At 58.0% G+C, this 12,656-nt stretch overlaps 7 protein-coding genes across 7 annotated transcripts in view; 3 read left to right on the top strand and 4 right to left on the bottom strand.

Annotated features, from left to right (window-relative positions):
- The window catches only part of SDRG_07071 (hypothetical protein), a 4,439-nt gene extending 786 nt beyond the window's left edge, over positions 1–3,653 (top strand). Inside the window, exons 3-5 of the mRNA XM_008612887.1 lie at positions 67–937; positions 984–1,884; positions 1,938–3,653. Coding sequence (XP_008611109.1) covers positions 67–937; positions 984–1,884; positions 1,938–3,606 — 3,441 coding nt within the window. The 3' untranslated portion in view covers positions 3,607–3,653. The remainder of the gene's footprint in view (positions 1–66; positions 938–983; positions 1,885–1,937) is intronic.
- A 355-nt stretch (positions 3,654–4,008) lies between these two features.
- SDRG_07070 (hypothetical protein) lies at positions 4,009–4,597 on the top strand (the record flags this gene model as incomplete). Its single annotated transcript, XM_008612886.1, has 3 exons — positions 4,009–4,204; positions 4,250–4,305; positions 4,352–4,597. The coding sequence occupies 3 exons, from the start codon at positions 4,009–4,011 to the stop codon at positions 4,595–4,597; spliced, it is 498 nt and encodes a 165-aa protein (XP_008611108.1).
- Positions 4,590–7,297, bottom strand: SDRG_07069 (hypothetical protein). The gene is made up of 12 exons (XM_008612885.1): positions 6,867–7,297; positions 6,478–6,819; positions 6,271–6,432; positions 6,021–6,226; positions 5,897–5,978; positions 5,705–5,848; positions 5,506–5,658; positions 5,332–5,457; positions 5,218–5,286; positions 5,106–5,174; positions 4,945–5,057; positions 4,590–4,897 (listed from the first exon to the last, which is right to left on the bottom strand). The coding sequence occupies exons 1-12, from the start codon at positions 7,269–7,271 to the stop codon at positions 4,639–4,641; spliced, it is 2,130 nt and encodes a 709-aa protein (XP_008611107.1). The 5' UTR covers positions 7,272–7,297; the 3' UTR covers positions 4,590–4,638.
- A 222-nt stretch (positions 7,298–7,519) lies between these two features.
- SDRG_07068 (hypothetical protein) lies at positions 7,520–9,033 on the bottom strand (the record flags this gene model as incomplete). The annotated part of the gene is made up of 1 exon (XM_008612884.1): positions 7,520–9,033. One exon carries the CDS (start codon positions 9,031–9,033, stop codon positions 7,567–7,569), a length of 1,467 nt encoding a protein of 488 aa, XP_008611106.1. The 3' UTR covers positions 7,520–7,566.
- A 381-nt stretch (positions 9,034–9,414) lies between these two features.
- SDRG_07067 (hypothetical protein) lies at positions 9,415–11,879 on the bottom strand. Its single transcript, XM_008612883.1, has 8 exons — positions 11,431–11,879; positions 11,223–11,384; positions 11,091–11,175; positions 10,849–11,034; positions 10,668–10,791; positions 10,414–10,607; positions 10,138–10,365; positions 9,415–10,087 (listed from the first exon to the last, which is right to left on the bottom strand). Exons 1-8 carry the CDS (start codon positions 11,870–11,872, stop codon positions 9,463–9,465), a joined length of 2,046 nt encoding a protein of 681 aa, XP_008611105.1. The 5' UTR covers positions 11,873–11,879; the 3' UTR covers positions 9,415–9,462.
- Positions 11,880–11,995: 116 nt separating this feature from the next.
- Positions 11,996–12,507, top strand: SDRG_07066 (hypothetical protein; the record flags this gene model as incomplete). Its single annotated transcript, XM_008612882.1, has 2 exons — positions 11,996–12,184; positions 12,238–12,507. 2 exons carry the CDS (start codon positions 11,996–11,998, stop codon positions 12,505–12,507), a joined length of 459 nt encoding a protein of 152 aa, XP_008611104.1.
- SDRG_07065 (FK506-binding protein 1) overlaps positions 12,500–12,656 on the bottom strand; it is a 692-nt gene continuing 535 nt past the window's right edge. The window contains exon 5 of the mRNA XM_008612881.1: positions 12,500–12,627. Within this exon, the coding sequence (XP_008611103.1) occupies positions 12,570–12,627 (58 nt within the window). The 3' untranslated portion in view covers positions 12,500–12,569. The remainder of the gene's footprint in view (positions 12,628–12,656) is intronic.

The raw sequence follows: 12,656 nt of genomic DNA, 5'->3' as shown, positions 1-12,656 counted from the left end.
TTCCGCGCCCAGATCCTCGGGGGCCTGTTCCTCTATTTGGCGTACGCGGGTATTATGCTCCTGCAGCCCATCTTGATCCAGTCCATCTTGCAGTACCTCGCTGAAGACCCGGTCGTCCACACGTCCATGCACATCAACAACGGCTACGTGCTCGCGACGCTCCTCACGCTCCTCTCGTTTCTCTCGGTGACGCTCATTGACTATGCGCAGTACGCCAACACGCACACGGGCTGCAACGCCAAGTCCATTGCGATCGACATGGTCTTCCGCAAGACGCTTCAGCTCTCGGGATTCGCCAAACAAGAAATGACCACCGGCGAGGTCGTCACGCTTGCGTCCGTCGACGCCGAGCGTCTCTTTATGGGCTTTAGTTTTGGCTACTGGGCTGTCATCGGCCCCGTCATGCTCGTCGCTGTCTACATTATGATTGGCCACCAGCTCGGCGCGGTCGTCGGTGTCTGCGGCGGCGCCGTGATGCTTCTCTTCCTCTACGTTGGTTTTGTCTCGGGACGCAAGGTCGGCGAGGTCCGCCGCGATATCCTCAAGGTCCAAGCCGAGCGCGTCAAACTCACCAACGAAGTGCTCCAGGGCATCCGCGTCGTCAAGCTCTACGCGTGGGAGGCGAGCTTGGAGGCGCAGTTGGCGGCGATCCGCGACCGAGAGCTCGTGCTGCTCAAGGCGTACCAGACACGGCGGGTGTTCAACACGGTCGTGTTGTACATTGCGCCCGTCATCTCGCTCGCAATCTGCCTCATGGTCTACGTCGCTCTTGGCAATGAGCTCACGTCGCCTGTCGCGTTCACGGCGCTTGCCTACATGAACATTGCGCGGTTCCCGTGCACGGTCTTTTCCACCGCCGTCATGATGACATCCGAGATGGTCGCGTCGTGCCAGCGCATCAGCAAGTACTTGTCGTCCGACGAGGTCGCGACCTCGAGTACGCGCTTCTCTCCTTTTGTGTGCTGTAGCTCAATGTGCGCTAGGTCTCGCGATTCAACAAGGCCCGTCGACAGTCGAGATGACAGACGCTGCGTTCAGCTGGGCCGCGCCAGCGACGGTCTCGGAGGCGCCGCCGCTCACGCTGCAGAACCTGACGTTTTCGCTGACGCCCGGGAGCCTCACGATCGTGGTCGGCCCCGTCGGCAGTGGCAAGTCGAGTCTCGTGAGCGCGATCCTCGGCGAGATCCACCAAGTCGGTGGTGTCCGCCACGTTGTCGGCAACATCTCGTACGTCAACCAAGAAGCCTGGATCCAGCACGCGACGCTCAAGAAGAACATTCTCTTCCACTCCGTCTGCGACGACGACTACTACAACGCGGTGCTTTCTGCATGCCAGCTCGAGCCGGACCTTGCGATGCTACCGGACGGTGACGCGACCGAGATTGGCGAGCGCGGTATCAACTTGAGCGGCGGCCAAAAGGCGCGCGTGAGCCTTGCCCGCGGCGTGTACCACCGCAAGGCCGACATCTACCTCCTCGACGACCCGCTCAGCGCCCTCGACGTGCACGTGGCAACTGCGGTCTTTCACGAGTGCATTCGCGGCCTCCTTGGGGGCAAGACGACGGTTCTGGTGCTCAACAGCCATTACCATTTTCTGCCGCTCGCCGATCGTGTGCTGCTCATGGACAACGGGTCGATCGTCGGCGACGGCACGTACGAGTCGCTCAAGTCGACGTTCCCGCATCTGATGAACTTCACCGAATCGGGCTCGTCCACGGAAGACGCAGATGCCGACAAGGTCGATAGCACGGATGACGCCAAGAAGACTGCCAAGCCGATTAGCCCGAAAAAGGGCGGCGGGCTCATGGACAAGGAAGATCGCGCCAAGGGTGCCGTCTCGGCCAAGACGTACAAGACATATTTTGGCTCGAGTGGCTACAACGGGTACTGTCTCTTCATGGACTAGCCCTCGGGAAGGCTAACTGTATATCCTGCAGGGCGGTCGTTGCAGCGTCCATCATCACGTTCTTTACGGTCTCGCAGACGGCGCTGGCCATGACCGACTGGTTCATGAGCTATTGGTCCAACCACACCACCATGATGACCAAACTCTCGTCCGGGTACATCTACCTCGGGTGCGCGGTTGTCTCGGTCTTCCTCGTCTACGGTCGATCTCTGTACGTGCTCATGGTTGCAATCAAGTGCTCGCAGTCGCTCCATGCGATGCTGCTGCACAAGGTCATTGGCGCGCCCGTCCCGACCTTCTTTGACGTGACGCCCATGGGTCGTATCCTCAACCGGTTCTCGAGCGACTTGGACCAAACCGACTCGCAGCTGCCGTACTTTGGTCTGTTGCTTCTGCAGTTTCTCTTCCAGATCGTGGCGGTCCTCATCGTGTGCGTCATCTCGACGCCGTGGATTCTCGTGGTCTACGCGCCGCTCGCCTTCCTCTTTTACAAGGTGCAGCAGTACTACAACAAGACGTCGGGCGAGCTCAAGCGGCTCGAGAGCATCAGCCGCACACCGGTCGTGACCTTGGTCTCAGAGACGCTCAGCGGTCTCTCGACCATCCGCGCGTTCAACATGACCGAGAGCTTCCTAACGAAGCAGCGAGCAGCGATTGACCACTACGTAAGCTTCTCGTTCTTGTTTCAGTGCTCGGCCCGCTGGTTCCAGATGCGTCTCGACTGGCTCAGCTCGGGTATCATCGCCGGCGTCGCCTTCATCTGCATTTTGACCAAAGCCTCGATCGGTATTGCTGCCGCCGGGCTCACGCTTACGTATGCGTCGCAGCTCTCGGGCTTCTTGTCCAACATGTCCAAGATGATGAACACCGTCGAGAATCTCATGACGTCGGTCGAGCGCCTCAGCGCCTACGAGGCCTTGCCTAGTGAAGATGATACGACCGTGGATCACGCCACTGTCGACGCGTCGTGGCCGGCGCAGGGTGTCATCACCTTTGGCGACTACTCGATGCGGTACCGCGAACACCTCGACCTCGTCCTCAACCAAGTGTCGTTCTCGGTGCCGTCGGGCGCCAAGGTCGGCATCTGCGGTCGCACCGGCTCCGGTAAGAGCTCGCTCATGGCCGCGCTCTTTCGCATGGTGCCGAGCGCCACCGGGTCGATTGTCATCGATGACGTCAACATCGCCAACGTGTCGGTGACGACGCTCCGGTCGCGGCTCACGATCATCCCGCAAGACCCAGTGCTCTTCTCTGGCTCGTTGCGCTTCAACTTGGATCCGTCGGGTTCGGCATCCGACGACGAGCTCTGGACGGTCCTCAAGCAAGTGCACTTGGGTGACGGCATTGCGTCGCTGGACGACGAGGTGGCCGAGCGCGGCAGCAACTTTTCCGTGGGCCAGCGCCAGCTGCTCTGCATTGCGCGCGCTTTGCTCCGGAAGAGCAAGGTGGTCGTCCTCGATGAAGCGACGGCCAACATCGACCTCGAGTCGGACAAGCGCATCCAGGCGACCATCAAGGAGTGCTTTGTCGGTATCACGATGCTCATCATCGCCCATCGGCTCGATACGATCATCGACTCGGACCTGATTCTGGTGCTCGATGCGGGTCGTGTGGTCGAGTACGACACGCCGACGGCGCTGCTGGCGATTCCGGACGGGTCGTTTGCCAAGCTCGCCGAGCAGGCGCACCTCCAGATGTAAAAAGACTCGTAACTCAGCTGAATTAAAGTCTCAATATTGTTTCGATCGACGCTTCACTTTTCATTAGCGCAAAGGGTAGAGATGCAAAGCTCTGGCCTTGACGGCTACATCGAGTTTGTATTCATTTGAATGGGATCGGAGCCACCCGAATAACCTAAGCCCGTAAACTGGGTCAATGAAGGTCCCTCGATACTAGATACGTGGTCTGAAGGTGCTTGCTCGCTGTAAACACGTCAACATGTTAATATCTTGTCCTCTTGCTCAAAGTTGATTGCTCCAATTGCCTGTCGGCGGTCTCGAAGCTTGGTGGTTGCCGTCGGTCAACGGCCATTAATGGATTAATTAACGGTTTGGCGTTTGTTTTCGGAAACGACGGGTTTCTCAAAGACACCGAGTGGCACCATGATGGACGTCGGTAGCATCCAGGACGACATGATCCGCGAGCTCATGGTGTTCATTGCGAGCGCCGAGTTCCAAGCGGCGTTCGAGGATTTTTTCCTCTCGCACGCGCTCACGTTTTCCGACGAAGAGGAGCACAGGCTCGAGTACACGGCCATCTTTCACAAGTTCCAGACGCTCTTCGAAGACCACATGCAGCGTACGACGCTTCCTTGACCGATGCATGAAACCTCATTCATGCCAGGGTTCTACGAGGCGCACAACATCACCGAGGCAGACTTTGGCAAGCGCTGTCGGGCGGTTCGTTGTCACCTGTCAAGTCTATGAGGCGTTCAGCGGCGCGTAGGCGGTCAAGGCGGACCCCAAGGCGAGTCAGTACCTCGACATTGTCCTCGCATCCATGGACTACCAAGCCTTCTTCAACTTGATGAAGTTTATGCGCAAGCGGGCGGCGACCGAGACGAAGGGCAAGCGCAAATTTCAAGCCGATGCCAAGGACGATGCGAAAAGTGCCGATACTAAAGCCAGCGCCAAAGACACGTCCGACGCCAAGACACAGGCGGACGACGAGGCCAAGGGCCAGAGCAAATAGACAACTTGTATATGCAAGAATGATTATACAAGAACGCATGCTTAGCGCGTCTCTTCCATGCCCGTCTTGACGATGTAAAAGAGCGCGTGGATGTTGTTGGCCTTGATGGCCTTTCGGCAAGCGACGACGACGCTCGACTTGGCCTGGCCGACGCGAAGCCGCGCAGCGAGCTGGATCATGTTGTTGACCTCCTTGAGTGCATCCAAGAGCGCTTGATGGTTGGTGCTGCGCTTTGTATATTCGCCGAGGAGCTGGTTGTTTAGGGTAAAGAGCTCGGCGTAGTAGCTGCGCATGCGACCCCTAATCGCCGAAACCACTAAATCACATCGTCTTGGTTTGTCAAGTACATGTCGTTGAGGAGACGCGCGTCTTCGGCGCGGATGACGAGGTTCTTGATTTGGTTCGAGTCGTCGGCCATTTCGCCCGTGAGCTTGAGCCGGATGCTGTTGCAGTCATCGACCTAGACGAACAAATGCTGTCGGGAAAGAGACAAACAGGAGCTCTTTACCCGCACAAGGAGGTCTCGAAACTCGGCCATTTGCTTGGGAAAGTCTGCAATCGACGCCAGCTCTTCAATCTACTCGCGATCCTTACTCGTCGAGTCGAAAGTGGCGGCAAACCTGGAGGTACGAGCAGAGGTCTTGGACAATCTCGGCTGCCATGGCCATGTCGTCGATATGGAGAAACGTCTACGCGAAATACGGACAAGGTTGCACCCAATAGACAGATTGTACGTCGTTGGGGGTGACAACAATCGCGAGGTCCATCTTGCCGCCAATGTGACGAAAGTACAAGTCGTGGTTGGGGCTCTCTTCGATCGGGTCCGAGAGCAGGAAAGCCGACTTGACCCACGCGCCAAACTATACAGGTTGTCTATAACGATGCAATAGTACATTGGTCAACGTCACTTGTTGTTGCATCTTGGAGAGCGTGCGAAACCTAACGACGCCGAGCGGGCGGTCCTTGGGCGGCGGCTTGAGCAGCGAAAACACGCCAAACTTGGGCAGCTGAAAGTGCTCTTCAAACACATGGAAGACAGACGCATTGCCACGCGTGCCCACCTAACGATGACAATACTGTCATGTCGTTTGTAGACTGAAAACGTACCAGCACTTTAAAGTGCAATTTGGCCGCAGCTGTCTTTTGGACCGACCGAATCTGCACCGTGGCCGTCGGACTCGGCGTCGCTGGCCGCAGCACGAGCGACTCGCCATCAAAGATACCAGCATCATAGTCGTACACCACGACCATCTATGCATTATTTCCAGCGACCAATGCATAGAAATGCACTCGATCTACCTTGATGACATTTTCCGTGTCGGTCGAGACCGCCAGCTCGATGCTCGCGCTCGCCATGGACGCCGATGCCTTGATCGTGATGCTACTGGCCATTCTGAGCTTAAAGTTGCATCGCAATACTCACCGCGTCGCGGGGGCGAGGCGTGCGTTCGTGCTCTTTGTCGTCTTGGCGACAGCGTTCTCAAACGCCTTGAGCTCCGCGGCCAAATTGGCTTTGGATTTGATGAGTTCCTGGACTTCCTTTTCTTCGGCCGAGACGTGGTCGGGCATGAGCGCGCTGGCCGCGACGGCGTTGGCCCCCATGCCACCTGCAAAGAGGTACCCGCGGATCTACCATCGATCGAAAGTGCATGCTATAGTAACACTATTTGTACCTCGCCGTCCTGGGCGCAACACAGCACTTCTTCTTGGCCACGCGTGCAATAATCGGCGGTCAAGACGGCCGCAATCGGCGCTGCAAACGTATCGCGGTACACGACTTCGCCGTTCGTGAGGTTGCGCGCTTCAAAGCGGCCGTTGCTCCAGCCAATCACAATCTACACACGTGGCGTCACGACAAGACAACATTCGAAACGGAATACCTCCTTGTCGCCGTCGCCGTTGATGTCAAAGGCGTTGATGGACGTCGGAACGTTCTTGCTCTTGACGCGCCAGACGCGGTGCTTGCCCTTGTAGACGCCGACAGTACCGTTCTCAAGGGCATACCCAAAGAGGTGTTTGTCGATCGCGCACAAGTCGACGATGCGACTCGACTCGTGGCACTCGCAGACAACGTCTTCTTGATGGAACGCGCGAATCTCAAAGTCGTCCGACCCAACGACAAGCTCGTCCTTGCCACTGCCCGAGACGTCGCAGATCGTCATCGCTGTCACGTTGTCGCCTGTGACCGTCCAGAAAAGCTCCGTGCCCTCCTTGTCAAAGCCCTAGCGCCACACTCGTTATAGACAATGATTCGGAGAAGATTTTATACCTGGATCGAGCAGTTGCCGCCGACGATGACCATGCGCGATGGGATCGTCGGAAGCGAGCCAAACAGCATGGTGTTGACGCCATCTGGCACGTCCTTGTAGAACGTGTCCGAGTTTTTCTCGACGTTGTAGCCGAGTATGTTGGCCTGTGTGCCCACGATGAGCGTGTCGCCGTCGTCATTGTCCTTGAACTTGCCGACGCTCAACGCCGAAATTTGCCGATTGATGTTGAGGAACCGAACACTTGGCGCCGACTCGGTCTCGTTGGGCTCGTGTGGACTGTGGAGGAAGACCTTGCCCGAGCTCGTCGCGCAGGTCAGCGACGGGTGCGTCCCATCAAACTTGCCGACTTTGGCCAAGCGCGCCAAAATCGCTTGCTGCATGTGCAGCTTGAACGACGGCAGCATCGTCGTCGTCGTCGCCAACGGTCGTCTGTGCACTGCGATCTTTTGCGAAAGATTCCAACACACACTATTTCCGTGTAGAAAGGCAAATTCGAATGTCCACTCGTCCTCGGCGTCACCAGCGCAAACAGGCGCTTCCAGTCGCCCGAAATCGCTTGCCTGCCACGACCACTGGCCTCCTCACGCCAAGCCCAGTTCTGGCACGAGTTGCTTTGTATCATGGTACTCGCTCGTACTGTACTTTGGTGCCATGACAAAGAAAGCTTTCGTTGAAAATTTCTCAATTTATACCTTGACTCTAGACACGAGGCTGCGCGCTGCGCAAGACGCGGCGCGTGAAGAAGGCACCGTCGGCATGGCCAAACCCCGAGAGCGGCGAGAAGTCAAAGGTGGCCGCGTTTTCAAATTCCGACTCGTTGACGTCGATCCAGCCGCACTCGATCGCATCAATGAAGCGCTCCATGGTTTCGTCGCCGTCCTTTCCGTAGACGTACGTCTTGAGGCGCGCGGGCGCCGCGTTCGCTTCCGCAATCACATCGGAAATTGTCTGGAACGTGCGCAGGAGTGCGACGGGGCCAAAAAGCTCGGCCTGGACACTCGAGTCGACGCCTTCGAGGAGCATTGGCGCCATGTAGTAGCCGGTCTCGGGCAGCTTGACGGCTCTCGCTGCAATTGCGACCGTCTCTGGGAGCTCCAGCAACTTGGCCACGGTGGCGCGGAGGGTCGTTGCGATGCACATGTTGAGCGCGCCCATCGTGTTGGTCTCGTCGCGCGGGTCGCCGATCGCGAACGTCGATGCTTGGCGTACAAACGCTTCCACAAACGCGTCGCGGAGACTGGCGTGGACGAGGACGTTCGAGGCGCCGCAGCAGTACTGGCCGTTGATGCACGAAAAGGTCTTGAGAAGACCAGCCACCGCAGCGTCCACGTCAGCGCCGGGCAGCACCACAAAGGGATTGACGCCGCCAAGCTCGAGCGCATATGGCTTGAGCGTCGGCGCACAGAGCGCTGCGATCGCAAGCCCGACGCGGGTCGAGCCTGTAAAGCACACGCCTTTCGTGAGCGGTGACGCAATGAGCTGCGTCGCGACGGCCGCACCGCCGTGGACGATCTGAATCAGCCCGCGGGGCAAGTCGGCCGCGAGGACTGCGTCGAGAAAGACGTTGAACGCGTGCGGACTGTACGGCGACGGCTTGACGAGCACCGGACAGCCAAAGTAGATGGCCGAGAGAATTTGAATCAACGACGACCCGAGGGGTGCGTTCGTAGGCGCGAGGACGACGATAGGACCCAGCGGAACGGCTTTGAGTGCGCCTTTGCCAGACGCGAGCGGTGTCCATACATCGACGTTCTTCGCTTCATCTTTGAGGCTCGGGCTGCGCAGCTGCGAAGGATCCCGCAGGACGCTCGGGCCGTAGTTGGAGATGGCGTTGCGGTCGCCGACATCGATCATTTCGGCGACCCGAATGTCTTCGTGGCGCGTCTCGAGCTCGCTGGCAAAGCGCTCAAACACGACGTCGCGCTCGGGACTACATAGGAGGCGACTCCAGGCGCCGGACGTGTACAGGGCGTCCGCGGCGGCGAGCGCGGCATCAACGTCGGAGGCTGCGGTGGCGACAAGCGGCGTCAAGATGGCGCCGGTCGCCGCGTCTTGGGTCGACGGAAACAAGGCGGCTTCGGCAAAGGCCGTCACTGTCGGCGTGACGCGCTCGTTGTCGATGAGGTTGTCGAGCGTGCGGACGTAAGCGGGATGTGTGGTCGTCATGGCGAAATGGGAATTGAAAATCGAAGCTGGGACGCTGCCACGTGGGTGGGACGCCACCATCTGGTAGTGGTCATCAGGCAAATTGTGTCTAATCATTGCATCTGGAGGTGCCATGTTTAGACACAAATATTCTTCGCCGCTCGCTGGACCAGATTCTGGACTGACCCATTGATGAGGCACAAGCACTCGCAGATCCGCAGAAGCCACCGACACACGCCTCTCCTCTGGCTTCAGCACAGTATCTTGCTCGTTCACCAATGCTCGTTCGGGCCGAGATGTCGGCTTCACGTGGGACAGTACGCGCTTCAATCACACGTTCCTTCGACCAAGTACACACAGGCTCCTCGACCGGTTTGAGGTGATCCAGAGCAATGCACCACATCCAGGACAAGCAATTGTGTTGATGATAATGTACAAAATATACAACTCCTAGTCGAGCTCGTACATGACGTCGTTGGTGAAGCGACTAATGAGCGCGTCCTTGGTCGATGGCGCCATCGTTGCCACCACTGCTTCCGAGGCGTGGCCAGGTGTCTCTGCCTTGCCAACACGCAGGACGACAAGCATGTTGTCGTCGGCCACCGACGCGACGCTGCACTGTCCAGGCTCGAGCGGCGCGTCGTCAAAGTCTTGGATCAAGCAGTACGACTGCGCCTCACGCAGCGTGCGGAATCGAAGCGTCATGCGCGACGGCGTAAACTCTGTCTCGACGCTCAATGGATCGACCGACGCCACGTCCACGAGCAGAGAAATCGACGCGCCGTGGTCACTTGTCGACGTCCGGAACGGCGGCGTGCGAACGCGAAGCGCGCCGAACTTGGTGCACATGATGGCCATGTTGGTCGTCGCAATGTCATGCGTCCACTCGGCAGTATTGGCGACCGAAAAGGACCATTCAAACCAAAGACCGTCGGCCGCACGGAAGTGAAGGCGCGCGACGTTGGCTTCTTCAACGATCGAGACGGTCGCCGCTTCGATACCGCATACGTGCACAATGTACGAGACATGCGACTCGGTCTCTTGCGCTGTGACTCTGGGTGTCTTGTATGTAATCCTACGCGATTGCTGTAAGAATGCATCAAAAGCGTCAAGGTTGTCGCTAACCGAGGCTTGTCGTGGAGCGCCATGGCCGCGAATTCACGGTACATGGCAAATTCATCCGTGGGCGGAAGCTTTGGCGTCGCTGCCTCGATGCCAGGCGAGGGCGAGACGGTTGCTGCGACGGTAGTCGTAGCTTCGACAGCGTCGTATTGGACCGTCTTGGCTGTTTGAGTGTCGGAATTGACGTCGTCAGCAGTCGCTTCCTCGCACGTCTCTTCTACGCGTGGCGTCCTACAGGATAAATGATGTCGAAAGCGAGCGACATGTAGAAGGAGGTACAATGTCGGCGGCCGAGGAGCCTCGGGAATGACCGGTAGCGTCACGATGAGCTTCTTAGTCGCCTTGTCAAACTTGGCGACGCCCTTGGCTTCCACGACCGGAAAAGGTAGATCGATGCAGAGCGGCGCATACGCCGTGGACTCGACCTTGACTTGGGTGGCCGAGACGTCCAGATCGATGCCTGCCGCTGACGTCTACCATGATAGCGGCATTTCATGAGTTGGACTATTGCACAAGGCGAGAGGACAGCGTACGTGGGTCGGGAGGTCCATTTTGAGCACGAGTTCGCGCGGCCGGAAGAGCTTCTTCTCGCCGTTTTCCATGTGGTCGGCCATGTCAAATTGCCCGCGCTGGACAATCTGAAACACAATTGCGGGTCTAGACGCGTTGAGTTTCAGATGATGTTTTGAGATGCTATGAGTTGTAATAGCGTACTTGGCAGCAACAATTGCTGGCTTGGTCTCGGTCGTTGCCGGTGTCGGAGACGGTGGAGTGGTCGGCTTGGTCGATGACGGCTTTGTGTCGGGCTTGGTGTTGGCCTTCGCACTCGTCGTCGTAGGCGCCTTGGCCCGAGGCGCTGCTGCTGGGCTATTCAACTTGGCAGCGCTCGTACTCGGTGCACTAGAAACACAGTTGACAGCGTAAGTACGACCGCTCTCATATCGGAATCGAAGTACCTCTCGGTGGGAGCCTTGGGCGTCGAGATGCACATTGTAATCGGGGATCCCGTCTTGTACTGCACGCCCTTCAAGATGTGATAGTCTACGCAACTATGAGCTTAGGGACGTTGACGGGTAGGACGTGCGTACCGCGAGAGACATGGCCGTCGTTTGGGTTCGTCTTGGAGAGCGCAAGGTCGACGCCATCCAACGCCGTACCGATGAGCATCTTGAGGAACGCGGGGCTGTCACGGCCGCGCGCCAGCGTCTGCGGATGGTAGCACACGTCAAAGGTCATGACCGCCTTGCCACCTGCCTCGCCATCGTTATTGCCGTATTCCGCTACATGGAAGCGTACCTTTGTCGTGCTCCATGCGCTGCGGGCCCACGCAGTATGGGAGGTTCCAGGACGTGCCAGCGGCGACCTGTGGCGACGGCGCGACCTTGGTGCTCGACGGCGGCTGAATCTTGTCGGACGAGCAGATATTGACAAAGAGCTTGCGCGCCTCGAGCTTGGTCTTGAGCACAAAACCCGGCGTCGGCAGCACGAGCTGCTTGTCGGTTGGGACCTTGTTGTCGTTCTCGAGCTGGCGCAGGTACGCCTCCTGCTCGGCGCGGTGCGTCGGGTCCGAGATCTCGAGCATGTACTCGTTGAGGAGCGACCGGAACTCCGGGTCCTTCATCGCCTTGACGAAGCTCTGCTGCTCGTCCGGCGTCATGTCAAACTTGTCGGCGCGGGCCTTGTCGGCGGCCGCGGCCGCGAACGCCGCTTCGAGCGGACTCGGATCTTCACCAGCCATGGGCAAATCGAAAGTCCACTGCGCCTTCGATGGATGTTATTTAACACCTTCCGCTCGCTTTCTTTCAAAAGCATTATGTAACGCAGCGATGGCACGACAATAGTGTGCGTATTTTTAGGTGCGATGAACCTTGAGGAGCGCTTGGCCCATCTGCAGTGGCGCAAGGTCTGCAACGAGAGCCAGATCCAGGGGGCGCTCAAGCACACCAAGCAGCTCGTCGACCGGGACACGCTTCTGAACGCAACCGAGTCCAAAGATGCGTCCAAGTGGGTTCGCCGGGTCGTGCAAACCGAGCTCGCCAAACCGCTCGAGGTAGTCGCAATGGATAGTGTAGCGTATGTATCCAAGATGATTCGCTTGGCTAGATTTCGCTCGAGCAGTACGAGCAAATTTTGCGCGAGAACGACGCCGAGAGCGCAGCGCTGGAGCGAGCGAGTGCGCTGCATGCCACGAGCGTGGCGGTGATCCAAGCGAAAATGAAATTACGAGAAGAGCATGCTAAGCGACTGCGTCAGTACCGCAAGCACAAGCAGCTGCTTCTCAAGCAAGACGACGCAGCAGGTAGCCCCGATCGCCATCACCACCATCACCACAAGGACAACAACGACCCGCCGTCGAACAGAGGCAAGCACTAGCATACATACACTCTTGATTGAATCATGACACTCAATTGAGAGATCAATTGAGAGATTATTGCTCACTTGAACGTCACGAGCTCAATGTCAAAGACGAGGTTGGTGTTGGGTGGCACTGTACTGTCCATACCAAATTGAGTTGAGAAACA

This window comes from Saprolegnia diclina, assembly GCF_000281045.1.
Source record: "Saprolegnia diclina VS20 unplaced genomic scaffold supercont1.20, whole genome shotgun sequence".
Classification (NCBI taxonomy): domain Eukaryota; phylum Oomycota; class Saprolegniomycetes; order Saprolegniales; family Saprolegniaceae; genus Saprolegnia; species Saprolegnia diclina.
The sequence above is the reverse complement of the archived record's forward strand: the minus strand, read 5'-3'. Positions and strand labels throughout refer to the sequence as shown.

What these genes read in the sequence shown, in the direction of transcription:
- SDRG_07069 (XM_008612885.1), bottom strand. Translation starts at nt 7,271, where the DNA reads ATGCTGCCGTCGTTCAAGCTGCACATGCAGCAAGCGATTTTGGCGCGC. An exon ending in ACACGGAAAATGTCATCAAG is followed by an intron (nt 5,849 to 5,896) that starts GTAGATCGAGTG and finishes AATAATGCATAG; the next exon opens with ATGGTCGTGGTGTACGACTA. An exon ending in TTGTTGTCACCCCCAACGAC is followed by an intron (nt 5,287 to 5,331) that starts GTACAATCTGTC and finishes TATTTCGCGTAG; the next exon opens with ACGTTTCTCCATATCGACGA.
- SDRG_07067 (XM_008612883.1), bottom strand. Translation starts at nt 11,872, where the DNA reads ATGGCTGGTGAAGATCCGAGTCCGCTCGAAGCGGCGTTCGCGGCCGCG. An exon ending in CCAGCAATTGTTGCTGCCAA is followed by an intron (nt 10,792 to 10,848) that starts GTACGCTATTAC and finishes CAACGCGTCTAG; the next exon opens with ACCCGCAATTGTGTTTCAGA. An exon ending in AAATGGACCTCCCGACCCAC is followed by an intron (nt 10,608 to 10,667) that starts GTACGCTGTCCT and finishes CTATCATGGTAG; the next exon opens with ACGTCAGCGGCAGGCATCGA.